Source organism: Corvus hawaiiensis, chromosome 12 (genome assembly GCF_020740725.1).
Source record: "Corvus hawaiiensis isolate bCorHaw1 chromosome 12, bCorHaw1.pri.cur, whole genome shotgun sequence".
Classification (NCBI taxonomy): Eukaryota; Metazoa; Chordata; class Aves; order Passeriformes; family Corvidae; genus Corvus; species Corvus hawaiiensis.
Genome location: NC_063224.1, coordinates 16,521,465 through 16,540,106, shown reverse-complemented (window position 1 = coordinate 16,540,106; position 18,642 = coordinate 16,521,465). Strand labels below are relative to the sequence as shown.

The 18,642-nt window shown below is 42.6% G+C and overlaps 1 protein-coding gene across 1 annotated transcript in view; it reads left to right on the top strand.

Annotated features, from left to right (window-relative positions):
• Positions 1-258: 258 nt before the first annotated feature.
• The window catches only part of VAT1L (vesicle amine transport 1 like), a 56,573-nt gene continuing 38,189 nt past the window's right edge, over positions 259-18,642 (top strand). The window contains exons 1-3 of the mRNA XM_048316638.1: positions 259-566; positions 6,613-6,742; positions 10,455-10,670. Coding sequence (XP_048172595.1) covers positions 337-566; positions 6,613-6,742; positions 10,455-10,670 — 576 coding nt within the window. The 5' untranslated portion in view covers positions 259-336. The remainder of the gene's footprint in view (positions 567-6,612; positions 6,743-10,454; positions 10,671-18,642) is intronic.

The window sequence follows — 18,642 nt, the reverse complement described above, 5'->3', positions numbered from 1 at the left end:
CATTGGAATGGACTGACCGGGGAGGTAGCGAAGTCCCCATCCCTGGAGGTGTTTAAGGACTGGACGTGGCACTCGGTGCCATGGTCTGGCTGACAAGGTGGGGATGCGTCACAGGTTGGACTCTGTGATCTCAGAGGTCCTTCCAGCCGGCCTGGCTCTGTGATTCTGTGCCGGGGGCCGCTGCGGGCGCTGCCCGGGCCCGGCGGGGGCGGCGCGGGGCGGAGGGCGCTGCGCAGCCGGTGCAGTGCGGCGGGCGGGCCCGGCGGCTCCGCGGCCATTCCACGCGGCGGCACCGGCCTCGCACGGCGGCACCGCGGGAGCCGCCGCAGCCCCGCCATGGCCAAGGAGGGAGCGCAGCGAGCCGAGGAGACGGAGCAGATGATCGAGAAGGAGGGCGGCAGGGAAGCGGCCGAGGGCGGCGCGGGCGGCAGCCTGCGCGCCGGGGACGCCAAGGAGATGCGAGCCGTGGTGCTGTCCGCCTTCGGGGGGCTCAACAAGCTCCGCGTGTCCAAGAAAGCCATGCCGGAGCCGCAGGAGGGCGAGCTGAAGATCCGCGTCAAAGCCTGGTCCAGTATCGCCCCTCGCCCTCTCCTTCCCGCGGGGGGCGGCGGCGCGGGCGGGGTGCGGGGTCCCGCGGGTGCCCTGCGGCCGGGCGGCCGTGTGCTCGGAGCGTGCGAGCCCCGCAGCCCCCGGCTCTTGCGCCGACTTCCCTCACCTGTGGCTTCCCCGCGGGGGAGCCCCGCTCCCGGCAGCCGCCGCCGCCCCGTCCCTTCCCCGCGGGCGCCGGGACCCCCGGCTCAGCGCTGAGCTCCGAGCAGCCCCGGTCCGGGGTGGGCAGCGGGGTTTGTGTGCGCTCGGCAGCGGATGCGAAGGGAAGAAAATTGTCAGTGGTATTTCATGGTACCAGCTGAGAGGAAGGGGGGGGGGGGAAAGCCTGGGCAACTGCGTTCAGGGTTTGGGTTTCTTTGAGAAATGTGGGTGCCAGCTTGTGCGTGTTGCTCAGCACCTCTTTCCCGTCTGACACTGGCTGTTGTTTTTCTCCTGGGAATCGCTTACTTAAGTCAGCATCCTTTTTCCTCGGAGCTGGTGTGGCAGCGTGGCCAGAGCTCGGGATAACTTCCCAGTTTTAGTCCCTGTGTTCAGGTGACAAGTGGCTACAGTATGGCAGCATCCTGAAACAAGCTTTCCTAGATGGCTTTTTTTTCGTATTCCCAGACAATCGGAGCAGATTGTTCTTCCTAGATTGCTGGTTCGTAGTGCACATGTTCCTTCATGAAAATAGGATTAATTTTTTTGAGTGACAGAAGCCACATTAGGATCTTACTACACAACTTGATATTTACCAAAGACTGAATTAATTTTGCCTAGGCAGGGATTTATCTTCTGTTGTCCTTTTCTGCTATGTGAAAACATGGAGCTTCTGGAAGGCGAAGGCCAAGTTGTTTACTTAAGAAGTAACTTGTGTTAAAACTGTTACTGAAAGGGGGCAGTGAGCTTGTTTTGAATCATGTATCAGTGGATCTGCTTCAGATCTTGGAATATCCTGATAGGTTGATGTAGCTGAGTCTCTTGACCTGTTCAGATGCTGTGCTTTCCATCCTGTTCTTAATGGTGCTCATAAGGTTTGGGACCCATGTGAGTATTCCCCCTTCCAAGGTGTTGCCTATGAAAAATAGGGATATCCATCAATCTGAATGAGTACTAATAAATAATGGGCTGGGATTTTTTGCATTCACGTTTGGTGTTGGGTTTTTTTCCTCTCTACTAGTCACAATGGGAAATGCAAGAAATTCTGTGCTAAGTGAATAGAACTGATGGTAGCATAGTAGCTGTTGGGCAGCTCATTTTGCTATCAAGCAGGGCTGTATTTCCATTTGAGAACAGTCCGTTTTGTTCCCTGAGTGATTTTTTTTTCAGCCATTGGCTTAACAAAAGTTAACATGCAAAACTAAAAATATTATTAGCACATGGATATATTCCTAGAAATGTGTCAGGGATTTACAGCATTTTCCAGTACCTGTATAAATTCCACTTTCATGAAACCAGTAGCTGCATATGTATCACAAACAGCAAGCTACCTGCACAAGAACACTTGGCTATAAAATAGAATTGTGCAGCCACAGCTGCAGCTGCTCTCCAGGGCTGCAGTATCAGTAGAGCTGTGTGAGTTGCATGCGTGCTGTTTGACATCAGCAGACTGCTCAGCTGCTCCACAGTTAACTGCCAGGTTGCACAATGCCTCGTGTGTTTTGGGAGCTTCCCTTCACGCTGGAGGAGCCTGCAGGCTGGGTAGCATCTGCTTGTCATTCCTCACTGGAAATGGCCATAGGGCTGAAATGTGACCAGGTCACCAAAGTGTGCTTCCAGGCAAGGCAAAATCAGTTTGCTGATCTTTTTGACCCAAGCCTGTAAATGCAGAAGATTGATTGGGATGATGATGGACTCGGGAGACCGGATGAGAAAGGTGTTGGCTCTGCCCAGGGCAGCGTGCACGTGGTGATGCAGGCAGTGCTGAACACACCCAAGATGGGTTGCTCCAGTCATCAATACTTCTTACAAGTCATGTTATCAGTTGAATCAGTTTTGTAGTTGACTGCCCCTAGAGATTATTATTATTATTTGAATCGACAAATTGATGGAGAAAAATAATCTTTATTTTAAGAAGGATATGCACATGCTTGATAAATAGTATACACCAGTAGCAGTGCAAGTTCTGTGTGGTCTCTGAATTCCCTGGGGGTAAAACCAATTGAATCATATGTCTAGACCCATTAAGTCATATACATACACTTCGTAGTATGGTACCAGAAATGGAGGAGATGGAAGCTATGTTGCTATTAGCACTAAGCCAGATGAATAATTCTTTTGAAGGTCTGGAATATCAGTGATCCAATTGAAAATGTGTCAGCTGAGATGAGTCATGTGTTAGCCTCATTCAGTGACTAAGAAATGGAACAGCCATCGATGTCCAAGCTGAGTCACAGCTTCTTCATATTTCCTGAAATAATATTTGATTGATAATGATGAAGCAGTTGAAATTCCTGTATTTGTTTGTATTGTAATTTGCAGGCAGCAGAATGTTGGGATACATACTGTTTAAAAGATGAGACAAGTAGCTAGAACGAACGGAAGCCGTATTTCAGACAGGTTGTGTGAATAAGCAATGGTGTCTTATAATTACATCCCTCTATTGTTCTTTTCTCTCTTATAATTATTTCTTCCTTGTGCTGCTGTACATGTGCATCATGAGGAATGAGGCAGAAGTGACCCTTCTGACTGTGACTGTGAGACAACAGCACTTTAAAAGACTGGAGCAGATAAAAGAAATTCTAAGTGTAACAGCGTAGTGGACAGAGAATCAGTGTTGCTCCTAAAGGCAGCCTTGCTCATATAGTGTTGGTGTTTCTGGATAAAAAGCGTGAGACCTGATAACTTTAAACCTTTCCTTTATATCTATAGATACAGATATAGATCTAGATATATGGGGTTTTCTGTTTTTTAATTTAAAAATTGGGCAGTTTGCTGGCTCGGGTTAAGAGGAAGGATTTTGAGAATGCAAAACTCAGTACTCCTTATATTTGCTCTTGACTTATATTTGCATTTTATTAATTTCAGTAATTAATTTCAGTGGAGTTTTACTGCGAAATAAGAAAGACAGACCAAAAGCAGCACCTCTCCAAACCAAAGTGTCATAGAGTGGTCTGCATGATTTGGGATTTTGCAATGGAAGGTATTGGGCATCCTTGAGTGTGTGGGATGGAGCAAGGAACAACAAGCTGACTGTTGCTTTCCATATGTAAAAAAAGGGAAATAAAAATGCAGCAAAACTAAACCATAAGTACAAAAAATAACATTCAAGGCCCTCTAAAGTACCTGGTGTTACGGTAGAGCACTGTAGACTCAGAAAGTCAGATTCAGATTCAAGGACACTTCCGTATTTGATAAACTCTGCCTCCAGTGATGCACAGTTAATCCAGCCTGTGCAGGTCACAGAGACATCCTTGCTCCATCACAGGGAGGTTCTCGCAGAGCTCCTGTGTCAGTGTATTGTTCTTGGTAATTCATATCCTTCCCTATCTTCATTTGCATCCAGCTCTTGATTTAGGATTAAAAATACACTGCCTACTTTTTGTCACTGGATTGCTTTGCATTTACACTTCTCCTGCTGCATATATGCCCTTACCTAAAGTTCAGGAGTCACTTTCGAACAGGCTGTGCTGGATTGCCCTGGTACAAGAAATAAACTGTGCTTAATTTCTAAAACCACCACTCTTCATGAAACGTATTTTCTTGTGATGTTCTGTGCAACCAAACTTTTCCAACAGTCTGCTGTTGATTGAATCCCAAGGAAAGACTTGGGTGTCTTGGATGTAGTTACAAAACTAGCCATCTGTCTTTAGGCCCTCCAGGTTATTCTAAGGAAAAAAAAATGGCTGAGTTGACAAATAAAACATAATCATGCTTTCAGATCTACTGGTGTTCAAATTTCTCAGGTAAAATAAAACTTCTGTCCTTCCTTGAAAGTGGAGAAGAATAGGAATAAATACATGTATATGAGTACTAGGGATATGACAACATGTAGGAATGTATGAGATGACAGATTAAGTGAATGAAGAAGAAACTCTCTGTAAAATGACTAGAAATTATTGGAAAGCCGGGTCAACACTCCATGTTTCAACTAGTAATTAAATTGATAAGAACATGAGACTTGATTATTACATACCATGTGTAGTGTTTTTTCTTCCCTTATCACACCTGTTCTAGTGTGAAATCTTGTAGGTTTACTTTAATAGAGATGAACTCTCAATATAATTTTGCTGCCCTTCATTGGGGATAAAGAATGGAATTAGGACAGAGCTGAGCTGCCAGTATTATGTCATTAGATGCAGAACTGAACATGTGCCTTTTCAAAAACTGTCTGACAAGTTACTTCATGAGAAGGAATCTATTTGTGATCATTGTCATTAGCAAGAGCAATGGCCTTTGCATATTCACCTGTCTCCTTCTTGCCTACTTGTTATGACATCACAGTGTTTCCTGCCTGTTCTTGCAGAAATGTAGGGAAAAGTTAACTTCTTGTAAAATGCTTGCAGTGGGGAAAGATGTATTTTAAAAACTGTTGTTGAAGGTGATGCACACAGATAGTGGTTGCCACCATCAGTGCTGTAGGGTTCCTGGGTTTGTGGTATGTTTTGGAATTTTTTGTCTGTTTGTTTGTTCCTCTTCCCGAAACAATGACTGCCTTGCAGGCATTTTGCTATTTGGGATTTCTCTTTCATTATTGACATTATGGTAGGAAGTGGTCTTACCCACTGGATAAGAAGTGACCTTTCGAAAATAATTTTCCAACTTAACTGTGAGAAAACCTCTCCTAACCTTCCATATGGTTGATATTATAAGCTTTGTGTAGGAGCATGGTGAAAGTTGTGCATTCAGGTTGCTCTTAAACCCTCCGCCACAATTATGAATGCTTACATTTGGTGGGATTTCCTTCCCCCTCCCCAGTGACCTACATCCCATGAATGCCATGTTGTCTTCGTGTTAGGGCTGTGTGTCTACTCTACCTTTTAATTTGTTGGGTCTGTTCAGTCTGTCTGTGTCTTGATTAGTATCTGACTAAGGCTCCATCTCATAAATCCTTGTGCACATCAGTAATGTGACGTATCCAAGCAGTTGCTGGTATCACATGTGTGAGTAGGACTGGCTGCCTACTTGACTAACCATAAAAACAGGGCTGTGTTTTGGAACGATGGATTAATGATGAAGAGGTTTTCAGCTAGTTAGGAGTTTTAAAGTTTTAACTATGGCATTAAGGCCAGTAATCAATATATGCACATAGTAGATAAGCGGTGCCTTTTCTTTTTTTTCTTCTTTTTTTCTTCTTTTTTTCTTCTTTTTTTTTTCTTTTTTTTCTTTTTTTTGTGGCTGCCTGGAAAACCACAAAATTTTCCTTAATAAAATTGGATAGCATACAAAACACAATGCAAAAGTGCTTTAGGATTTTTGCAAAGCTGACACTATGGGGAAAGACCTATATTTTTTTCTGAGCAGCAAACCTGAGGACTTCAAAGACCTTAATAACTTCTGCAAAAATGTACAAACATGATCCAGGAAAGAAAAGCTTTAGAACAAGACCCTATCTGGTACTTAGTAAGTTCATGCCAGAGTTTGGACTCCTGCCTGAGAAAAACACAAGATGCATTCCTGGGGTCACATCAAAGGTTAGGACAGTTAGATCATGTAGCTCCTAGCCCAAAATACCTATAATGTGTGAGGCTTGGGGTTTTTCTTCCTAAATTGACCTGGGTTTGTTTGCCAGTTGGTAATGCATTCTTAGAAATGTCAATGTTTTGCTGTATTGAATTTTTAACTGTCCTGGGTGCCTGCTCAGCAGTCCAGTAAGCTCGGGGCTGCTGGCAGCTCTGGTTGCTGGGCACGTGTACCCTCTGCCCAAGAGTGGGAATGTCTGCTGGGCCCCTGTTACCCTGCAGAGCCCAGCTTTTTAATGCTGCCCTGGAGTTTTCTGGCTGTCCCATCACTCGGGTCAAGTTTTCCTTCTCTACTTTGATCTGTGGTAATAGTCTTGATTTTATTTTTTCCTGTGTTTTACAGTGGTTTGAACTTTATTGATCTGATGGTGCGGCAGGGGAATATCGACAACCCTCCTAAGACGCCACTTGTTCCTGGGTTTGAATGTTCTGGAATTGTAGAAGCTCTTGGAGACACTGTGAAAGGATTTGAGGTAGTATTTTTTATTTTCAAAGTGAGAGTTATAAGTCTCATATAAATAATCACCAGTTTCTAATCCTTTCTGCTCTGCTGGTGACAGCACCCTTCACCACCCTGTTGAGATCTAAAAGGTCAATTTTTCCTTGTTGCTTCCCAAGCATGAGAATGACCTCTTGAATTAGTTTCTGAATTGACCACTGTCATCTCCTTCAAATCCTTCCTGAAAAGTCACTTGTGCCATGTGCACATCCTGATGGCTAAATAGGAACTGGAAAGCAGGACTGATGTCCTTTAATAAAATGAAAGAAATTAAGTTAACTTATTAAGTTTCTTTTCTTGGCCATGTTTGCTGTAATCACTGCTCTTTTCCTCAAAGCCCAGGTGCTGCTGATTCTAGTTCCAGCTTTTGATCTCGAGATAAGGAGAGCCCTGTTTACAATCAGCATTGCTTCTTAAAACTGTGTGCATTAATGAGGTGCAGATTAAATTATCCTGATTCTGGATATAGGACTTATTTTGATTTCTCCAGAAAAGCATCTATTTCACCTGACAGGATGTGATGAATGACAAATAGTTGATGTATATAATAAAGCTTTCATAAGTGGTTATGGGCTCTTTGGTATCTCTTATTGCATACAAACAGCATTTTGTCCTGCCTCCTATTCCATTATTGATATTAAATGTCTATATTCACTGCAAACTTTAATTTTATTGCCTAAGTAGGTTAAAAATTTTGGAAATAAATCCTGAGCTAATCATGTCAATCCTGTCTTAGTTATTTGCAATCAGTCATGTCAAAAGGTAATCAAATTTTCTGAATTCTTATTATATCTGGATCTTAAGAAGGTATAAATAAATATAAATATTTTTATTTAAAGATAACATTTTTCCCTTCTTGAAAAGCTAAAATTTGTCAGTGGAATGAAGATAATGGCCAGTTTAGTTTCAACTATGGTTTCAGTGATGAGATCTTCTTAGGGGATTTCTCTCAGTTCCCTTCCTGCCTCATTTCTGCCTTGAAACAAGTTGTAATCTTTCAATGTATTTGTTACAAACAATAACTGAATTATAATTTTGCTGTTTGAAAACCTTTGCTGCTTCAGTAGTTCTGCTCTAGTATCTGTACTTCATAGCTGTGCTCCATATCAAAGAATATTCTCTGAAAGGAGTACAGAAAGCCTCTGCTCTAGATCAGCACTCTCATTTTTAAAGTTGTTGCTATTTTTAAAGGGCATTGTGAGGCTACAGCATATGGTGCTTGTTTGAATAACACTGCACCTGACTGATATACGGTGCCTCTTTTAAAGTGACGTCTTTGTTCTGACTGGGGAGCACGTTTGTGCACTGGTGTACTCCCTGCAATTGAAACAAGCCATAGTATTTCATTTTTTGTATATAATCTGCATAGGCCTGGTTGTGTTTGTGAGTGATCTAGAAAAGGGTCCACACTCAGAATGACAGCTGTGCATGGGAATGAATCCATCAGCAGGAGAACGTGCCACGAGGATGACGGAAGAATGTTTTGTTGGTTTCTTTAAGGAATTCTTGCACAGAACAGGAGCACACCAGATCTCTTGGTGTCTCCTTGTCATCTGTTGTTACCTCTGCCCACAGCAACGGCAGAGATTGCACCCTCTATCTTCTGACCTTCTTTCCCTGGGTAGAGCTCTTCCAGTTCAAGCCCTCCTAAAATACGTGTAATGCCTATTCCTTCTCCCATTAAAAGAAAAAGCTGGTTTCTGATGATGACAGCTGTATCAGGCCTGATCTCTCTCCAGTTTTGGGGATGATTTCCAAGAAGTGAGGTCTAATCTGACTAGGCTCTGAATAGTGTCTGGTAAGATGTGGTACCTACTGTTACCAAGAAGTCCCTTGGGAATCACCAAGAGAGACTTCTCTGCATTCTTTTCGGTAATCATTTATGATTTATGGCAAGAATATAGGGCATATTAACATCTGCACTAGTTAATCCTAGCAGACTTTCTATTTTAGATGCTTCTCTAAGAGCAAAAGGGAACCACAGAGTGATTACCAGTGAGGCATTGTTAATTTGAATGTTTTTCAAAAGGAGGAGGCATTTCAGTGAAATTGGAATGACAGCTCTGTTTCAGCATTCTCATTCTAAAAAGAGACAAATCCTTCAGAACTGTCAGCAGCATCTTAGCTTTGAGCAAACCTGCAATATCCCAAAGCCAAAGCGGTGACAAGCACTCAGGAGACCAAAATGTGCTTGTGCTGTAAACGTTTGCCTGAAGGCAAAAGTGTTGTGCTTTACTCCATACCTGTAGTTTCTAAAGCATTAGAGAGTATTAGTAGAATGTGAGAGTATCAGGCAGATAAGCAAAGTTATTCTAGAGGGACAGCTGCTGTTAGTTAAAACACAAAGACCTGGAGTTTGATGCTATCCCTGTCTTATCCTGTGGCTCCATTGAAGAGCTCCTTTTGTGGTTAAGGATGTTATTTTGGTTGGTGTATTCCAGAAAGACAAAGGGTCTGAAGCAAGGTAAAAGATGCCATGGGGTTGCTGGTGGCAAGCAATTATTGAGAGTTTTTAAGAGTTGTGCCTGTGAAGATTTTAATACACACTGGCCAAACATTTGCTCGGTGTGGCTGTCCCTTGCAGACCCAGCAGCCCGGTTCCAGGGCTGAAGGTGAGCATTGCTTTACAAGTCTGGCTGTGCCTTGTTGTTACTCTTGTCCATCTGAGAAGAGTCAGTATCTCTGATTTAAAAACCTGAAGCTGCAATGAAGGCCATATACAAACATATGAGCTTGATGTGCCGGACCTCTGAAAGGTTCCTAGGAGCAGCCAACTATACCTAATATTTACAGAAAGCCTTTATATCTCCATAGTGAATTACTCTTTCGCTACCATGTATTTTCAGAAGAAACTGAGTAGAGAAATGTTGCATTTAAGGTAATATTTCATTGCTCCTTTAAATCCTGTCAAATTCACTTTGCAGATTTAACAGTGCCTTGAAATCCAAAGGTATATTTTTGATGTTTAAGGCAGCTTATTTGAAGCTGTAGAATCAAATTCTGCTCTGATGCATGGCTGTGGAGATTACAATCATGGATATGTCCTGGTAGAATCAGTTAATAGGATAATAAAAACAGAGAGTGGATACAGATGGTGTTATCTTCTGAATGAGAGCTTTTGCAACCCTTTCATGTGCTCCATCTTCCAGAGTACAAGGCCTCCCCTTCTCACTCCACAGAGAGGAAAGGTGGCTCTAAATTAGTGTGAGGATTGAGAAAACAAAATGAAAATTATCCTGGATATAATTTTCTTTATTGCATGCTTCTCATCAATATAATTATAACCTTTTCCCCTCATTTCTTTATCTTTAAGCAAAATTCCTGGTTATTAGTAAGAAGAATGCTGTTTTCATTGTTTACCTTTGGTATGTGAGAGCTCTGCTAGCAAAAGATGATCTGTATTAGTGATGATACAGACTGCTCTATCAGACAAGAGTGTAGCAAAAAAAAAAATAGAAGAAGAAGAGGTGGCTTTAACTTCTTTTGGTTATTTTTGTTACATTAAAAATGGTAAAAGCCCAAAGCTGAGCAGCTTAACTGCTATTTTGCCAAAGATGTGGAGCACCATTTTCCTCCCAGTCAGCCGGTGACCCACACCTTGAACAGGACTTGCAGGTATTGCAGGTTGCTCTCTACAGTCTCAGTTGCAGTCAGATCCTCAACGTTGTTTTCTTCCTTGTTTGTAGATTGGAGACAGAGTCATGGCTTTTGTGAACTACAATGCCTGGGCTGAAGTAGTGTGTACCCCAGTAGAATTTGTCTACAAGATCCCAGATGACATGAATTTTTCTGAAGCTGCTGCATTTCCCATGAACTTTGTAACTGCCTACATGATGCTCTTTGAGGTTGCTAACCTGAGAGAAGGCATGTCTGTGCTGGTACACTCGGCAGGAGGTGGGGTGGTAAGTTGGAACTTTTGTTGCTTTCCTGTCACTGAGTAACTGAAGGAGTCTGATGTGTCTTGATTGCTGAAATGAGCCAGAACCTGCAGTTTGATTTGATATCCCTGTGTGTGAGGGATTGCACTGGGAGGAACTGCATCTGCTTTCCCATCCAAATGCTGATGTGAATAGCTGGCAGGAGCTCTTGGTGAAATAAAAATGTTGTGACACTAAACTCTGAAAAAACCTCACGAAATATCCCCTAATTGGTTGTCAGCAGATCAAGGATCAAGTGTTGTCCCAACTACTGCATTCCTGAACTTACACATGTTGTACTTTTATGTTAAAGAAGGGTGTAGTGAAAGGAATAAATAAGCTCCCTGCACAAGGTCTTTGTAGGTAACCCTAATCCTCCATACAGTACTCGTCCCTCTTGGAATACACGTGCACATACAACATGTGAGTGTGTGTGATGCTTTCACTGTGAAAGATTTCTTTTTCCCCTGTGTTGTAGATGGACTGAAGGCAGTGAAAAATTCTCATGTGAACCCTGAGGAAAAGGTACAAATTCTAAATTGGAGCCAGTGGTGGCTGCTGCATGTTACAGTTTGGATCATTCCTGCGGAGGCATTGTGTGGCACGGGCAAAGGATGAGTTTATGGGAATACCAGGCCACACAGTGAAATAAAGAGTTGGGATTTTGTGTTACCAGTTCCTTGAAGTATCTTTTAGGAAAATCTCTATCCTTTGAAAAATATTAAAGTTTTGTGCAGAATATTAAGATATTGACTGGGAAGTTTGTTTACATTTGAAATTATGCAGTCCTTTTTCATAAGACAGATTTTTCGAGCTGAGCCATTAGCAGATACCAGCCTTTGAAACTAGAGTACCTTTTCTGTGTTCTTGTTATGGCTTATTTATGCTAAATTAATGTTCTGTTTTCTACTGAGGTCTGGTGGGCAGCCCCAAACATGCCATCCTTAATTCTGTACCCTTAGACCTTCTTTCGGATTCTCATATAAATGAAGGCTGTAATCAGTGGAATAAATTCATGAGTTCCCTGTACAAGGTATTTTTAGCTAACCATAATCCCACTGGCAGTAAAGGGTTGGTCCTATTGGAATACTCGTGTAAATGAACGGAATTTATAATCGTATTATGCTCTGGCACAGCACAGCCCCGAGTGTTATGGCTGACTATTGTTCTGTAGTGGGAAATCTCTTCGTGTGGAATTCAGGGCTGTTAAAGCAACATGAGGCCACACATTCAGGGGAATATCCTACAGGAATCAAAGTCTCAGCTGTAGCTCTAAGGCCATTTGCCCACCTGGCAGTGGGCATACAGAATTAGCCCCAAAGCAATCCTGCACATACCTGTGTATCTAGAGAAAATGAACTCCTCCTTTTTAAGATTTCTGTGTTTCTTGCTCTTTCTGACCTCAGTTGCCTCTGTTACTTCCTTCTTCTTTTCTTGTCATGCTTTGTTAATGTCAGCTCTCACGTATCTTCTGCTCTAGTGCCCGGTTTCTGTGCTGGGCTGTTCCTGGAAGGAGCTGCTGGCTTCCTCTGTCATCCCAGCTGTTCAGTGGGCAGCTTTTGGCTGGTCCTCTGCTGTGGCTGCTCAGAACCTTCTCTGAGAGAAGCTAAGGGAAGGATGGATCCTGCTTGGCTGCCAGGAGAACAAGGAGAAATCAGATCCATCACTTGCTAAGCAGTTAAATAAACCAGAGTTTCCAAGGAAAAGACCAGGCATGCAAGAAGAGCAGCCAGGCTGGCCAGTAAGTGACGAAGGGCTGTGTAGGATCCCGGGGGAACTGTAAATGAGAGGGAGACCATGTGATGAAAGGGCTGGCCAGCCTGCAAGCCAGGATGCTGATCATTGTCCCAGGGCCTCACACAGTCCCTTGTTCCTTGTAAGGGAAGAACACGGAGAGCAAGAATTGGAAATTTTCCCATTGCTTGATAGGTTTTTGAGGTAAAATACCACTCTGAAGATGCATGGATTTTTTGTTCTTTCTACTAAGCAGGCATAAAGATTTCAGAAGGGTCTGTGTTACCTTAATAATCTGTCTGTTAATCCTTTGAGAAATCTGACCGTTTCAATCAAACAAATCATTCTCACAAAGATCTTTGTTAATGAACAGAAAACTGTCACTGAAGCGGCTATAAGAAGATCTATTTTTGTGCTGTTGCTTTAATAGATAGAATGCCCTTCCCCGCTTTCAGCAAGTGGGAAATCTGTCCAGTTTGTTTCTAAATGTCAGAGAAATTCCAGAACACTTTCATGAGACAATAGGCTCCCTGTGGGACTAGAAGTTTCTAATTGTTCATTTCTCATTATGCAAGATCATTATTTTAGCTGCTTCAGGCAGTTTATGAAAAAGAACTTGTTGCTTCAAAAATGTTTGTTAGGTTCTTTGTTCTGGCTACTCAGTCCTGTTTAGGAAGATCCTGCAGCTTTTACAATAAATGGAGTCAAGGACTTTTACTCTTGTGTATTATCTCAGTTTATTTATGTGGCCTTCTTTTTGTTGGTAGATGTTTTTGGTAGTGAGGTAACTATAGCAATTGTCTTTCCATCTGTGCCTGGAGTGTGATTAGTAGGGAACAGTATCCTTTAATGTCTGACAGGTTGCTTTAGATAAGTCAGTTTATTTATTCCAGAAGTTCCAGGGGACATCAGAAGATTAGGGAGAGAAAAAGGAAATATACCAAGTTGACTTGTCTTGAAAAATGTCTCACACACCTGTCTCTGTGTTACAGACTTGAATCAAGTTCCATATACCAAATGAGTGCCTTCCCTGCCACCCACTCCCTGGAGAGGTCAGGGCATCGTGCCATCTTCCCTGGTCAGGGAAGGAGACGTGGCCACTTGTAGGGAAGCACTTTGTGTCCCTGAACCAGGAGAGAGGTGGACACCCACAAACTCTGCTGCTGACACCTGGTACATTGTACCCTTCCCTCAGAAGAGGAGCTGCTGCAATGCTTACAAGGGGGGATTGGAAGGAGAGATGACATTTGGTTTTCATAGGGCCAGCTTGTTGATTTTGATTGCTTGGAAAGGGGACTGCTTTGGCTTTCCTGTCTCTTTTTTCCTCCTTGGGACAGGGGCTGTTAAGACAGACCGACTCTCAGCTCTCACCCTGGACAGTGAAGGAGGCTGAAGAAATTTCAGGAGCCTTCCCAGAAAGCACAGAACAGGCAGGCTCACAGCTGCATTCCATGGTTCCCTCAGGCTTTGACAAGAGATGAATACTTTTTAAATCCTGCTGCTGACTGAGATTCTAACAAGGTTGCCATTTGCTCCCTTTCAGGCCTCTGCTTGGCAGGACAATTAGGACTTCTGATTAAACTGTTAAATTGAATAGCAGGGCAGTTCAGTAATTAACAAAAAAATATAATTGTCTAATACAAATCGAGTTTAAATGCTTAAAGCGATGGAAATGTTTGTGTCCTTCTGAACTGATTGCTAAAATAGGGAGAAAGCCATAACATCAGCAGACATTAATGCTCAAAATGATGACTCTGCAAGAACATGAGACTTACTGTAGGACATATATTGGTTTATCTTAACTGTGAAACACTGTGGTTTGAAATGACTGTAAGGCAATGGAAGAGTAGCTTCCTTCACATATATACTCCTAGATCTCTTTAAAGTGAAGCAAAGTGGTGACTGAAGAAAATACCCTGAGAAAACTGAGCAGTAGTGTGCACCCTGCTGGGACTGGTCTGCTCTAAGAGGCAACTCAATTAGTTCTTTAAAATGAAGACTAAGTCAGTGCATTCAGTGCAAGTCACAGCACAGGCATGGATGAGATTATAAAGTTTTGCTTAAAATTATGAATGTAAACTGTTGAATTAGTATAAATACAGGACTGTTATATTAAATAAAAAAGGGAAAAAACCTTATCCTTTCTTCTTGAGCTTCAATAAATCCAGTCCCTATTTCTGTGATATCTGCCTGGAAAATTAATTCCTGCAGGCCTTTATATTTTTGAGAAAGAGCCATTATGCCCATTTGCTTATTTGTTTGTTCCTCATGTACTTCCTATTCTGAATATTTAGAGCACAAAGCTTTGGTTATTTACCAGGTTTTTGTAAACACCAGTCTCATCACTTAACCCCTCAGACTCAAGGCAGAATTATAAGCCAATTCTTTAGCATTTTGATCTTGCAGATGCTAAAAATAAGCTGCCTTCCATGCAGGAGCATTGATTGCTTCTCCTGGAGCTGTTGTCTGACCTTCCCTTTCAGGCTCAGCAGCAGAGGAAGTGCAAGCAGAGTAAGTTACAGATGCAGTTCTCATGTTCAAATTTGAAGGGTAAATCTGACTTGGCAACAGATCTAGGCCATCCTGGCAGGATTTGTTACTGCTTGGCAGGAACCCTCTTTTTTATTGTGTCTCCCCTGCATACATTGCAAATATTTGAGGATGTGTTCCCTGCTGAATCACCGAAGTGGTGATATTTTGTCTGACAAAGAACTGGCATTTCTTAGTGAATCTAGTCACCTGCTATCACAGACAGCATATAGGAACCCTTTCAAGAGAACAATCTAATTTCTTCTTGAAAAAATATCTGTGTGTTTATCCACTCAGAATCTCTCTACTCTGTCTTGCTCTGTGAGAAAGCTTTTCAGACTTTATTTATGGCCAGTTAATGTATCTTTTTTCCTCTGCTGGTGTTGTCCATTAATTAAAATAGCTCCTCTTTCCTCTTGAGGCACTTCTTTCAGATCTTTGTGGTAGGATATGTATGTGTTTATGGGTACAACAAGCTCATCATGAAATCTCTCCTTGGCCTGTATTTTTCAGGCTGAAAGCAGGTTTGTTTGGTCATACCCTGTTTTTGTAAGGTTTGATGTCTGTTTCCTGGGTCATCCTCCAGGCAGGTCCTGCTCCAGGCAGATGAGGATGTGTTTCCTGGGCTCTGAGCTGTTAGGGAGCACAGCAGCAGTAAGATGGTACGAAAGCCAGATCCTGTTAAAATAGGTCTCACAGCATTTGTGATCCTTTCAAATATTGTATGGGTAGGCTGCTCTGTCTGCACTTAGCAGGGAGGAGCACATGAAATAGCACTCCTGTGTTTGAGTCAGAACTCCTTGAATGTGACTAATTAGAACTGGCTCTTCTCTTGGATGGTCCTGGCCAGCACACTGTGCCATGGCACTAATCCAGCCCACTTTGCTGACACCTTTACTTGGTACCTTGGAAAAGAGCACTTGCTCTTTTCATATTAGGAGTTCACAGCTGCTCTGTGTTTGATGAAGTGCTTTCCTCTAGTTTCATCTGCAGCAGCCAAGGAAGGGAATAAATCAGCTCACACACTGTGTAACCAAGTCTAGGCTGCTGTAAGTACCAAGCTGTTCAAGCCAGGCAGGGCAGTGGAGGCTGAGCTGCTGGTGCATGCTTCTTCTGAAGCAGTGGATGTGCTCTCTCCCTCAGCAGCACTGCAGAGTCCTGGTGCCACAGCCAAGCCCATTTCCAGACACTGCCTCAGAGCATGATCTGTTAATCAAACACAAAAGCCCAGCGAGCCATGCACAGAAAGCGATTTCCCTGACCAAAGCAAGCTGCAGCCTTTGAAGGACTTTCTCTCTGCCTCTCACAGCCCTGCACTCCCCAGAGGACATGTCCTGTCCCCAGGTCACCTGCAGAGCCAGGTCACAGGCAGTGCTCAGCTCTCCCTTGGCTGTTCTGCCTTTCCGGGTGGAGTTTGTTTCCTCTGGATAGGTTTTGCTTGGGTACATTGTCATAGTTCCACTGAACTGCAGAGGATTTGTGCCAGATGGAGATTTCAGCCCTGAGTTTTTGATGCAGCTCAGCTGCACAATTTTGCAAAGGGGCAAGAAAAACACACCCTGCTAATTGTTGCAGAAAATGTTTTGAGGGTGAGAGAGATCGTTATCTCAGGGTCACTTTTCCCTTCCCTCCACTCCAAAACTCATTTGTGGTGCACTGAGTGTAGCAGATGCTGCCTTATGCTTGTCCAATAATCACATTTTAGTTTGTGCACTCTGCATGTTCACCCTAGTGTTTGGTTTCCAATTTCCTTTGCTGTAATTGGGAAAATGAGGCCTTCAGGAGATGAAATGTTGTGTATCAGACTTCACCTAACACCAGAGAAGAGTTTTCCTGATGCCACGAGATCAGTAGATGATTCCCCTTGCAGTTTTCGTGCTGTGTTTTGAGTACTTCACACCACTTTCAGGTATGGTTATGTGGAATCACAGCATTTTGGAATTTGGATTCTTCTCACGTTTGGTTCCAGACAAGTTTCTTGTGCAAGATAAAGTCTGAATGCTATTTTTAAAAATGCTGTAGCACCTTTGGGCTGCAGAAATATATCATAGAAATGGTAATTCTTTACTGATGTAGTTTTGCAGGGTGGTATCTTTTACATGGTTTATTCTCTCCTGCTATCAGGCTGTCCTCAGTTTATATAATAGCAAAAAAGATACTTTTCTTCTTGAGAAGATTCTGCCTCATAGCTGCTGTAATTCAGTGTGGAGCTGACACATCAGGCATCAGGTCAGACTCTTTTGGAAAGCCACTCACTTGTACACCTTATTTATATTTCATCCAGAACTGTTTGTGTTAACAAGTTAATTAGATTAGTAAGTTTCGTTCTATTCATGCTTTCTATATTGACTTTCAAATATCAATGACTTTTTTTTCTTTGAAATTGTTTAAATGCACAGAACAGTCAATTTCATTGTTACTTCCTAGAAAACAACTTTTCCATTCTTTTAGGTGATTATCTCAGTATGAGAAGGTTCCAATCCTGCAGGCTTAGACATGGGTTTTAAAGCAATGGAATGTGAAGAAATCTCAATTTTTTTTTTTTTTTTTGGCGGATCTAAAACTACTGTAAGGATATAAATTTATATTAATTTCTATAATAATCATATGCATAGATTAGGTTCAACATACTGGTTTTATGAATTGACAGGATACCTTGAAAAGGAATCCATCAAGCAGACTGTGAAGCTGGAGACACATCCAGCATTAGCAGACATCCTTCATTCCACAAGCTATTAATTTCTTTAATCTAAACTATGTAATCCAAGCCATTAATTTCTCTGAGGTTTCACCACATGATGTTCTGCCTCACTGGAAACGTTCAAAAAAATGTGTGGATGTGGCACTTGAGGACACAACTTAGTGATAAAACATGGTGATGGTGCTGAGTTGGTGGCTGGACTTGATGGTCTTAGGGGTCTTTTCCAACCATAATGACTCTATGATTCTGTGATAAGTAGTGTATAAAATATATGAATATATTAAAGGAGATCAATTCTGCTTCAAGGGAATAATTTGTAACCATGTCTATCCCTTCAGTGAATCACCTGATTATTTTTTATTCCCAAAGACTGCTAAATTCCATTAAAGGTAAAATTAATTGTCCGAGTAATAATTATTTTTTGCCATTTAAACTTATTCATTTTCCTAGGTTCAGAAAGCAAGAATCTGGTCAGTACTTACATGTAGAAATTGGCATTGTATACAGAAAATTAGGTATGTGAAGAATATTTTTCAACCCATGCTTGTGTAATTTAGCACCTTCTTGGAAGGTTTTGGAGTTCATACACTATTTCTGCTAACATGGTTCTTGCTTCCAAAGCCAGTGAAGGCTGGTAGCAGAGTTGATGTGGTTTTGCCTGGGCAGGGAGGAGACAGAAAACCCTCTTGTCCCTGTTTACCACAGAGCAGGGCTGGCGTGCCCGTGGTGGGAGCGTGCAGGGGCACGGGAGCCAGCATGGACTCCTCAGCTGCCCTGGGAGGAGGATGCTCCTCCATCCAGCAGCAAAACCCTTTGTGGATGCTTCTTTTGTGAACCCTGGATCTTCTGAACACTGGGGCTCAGTACTTGCAACTAAAACGTGTAACCCTCTAAACACTGGCAACTAATCCAGAGGCAGCTACATGATTTGAGGGATTAGAAAGGAGACTTAAGAGTGACTTTCATAGCCACAATGCTGTTATAGAGCTTAGC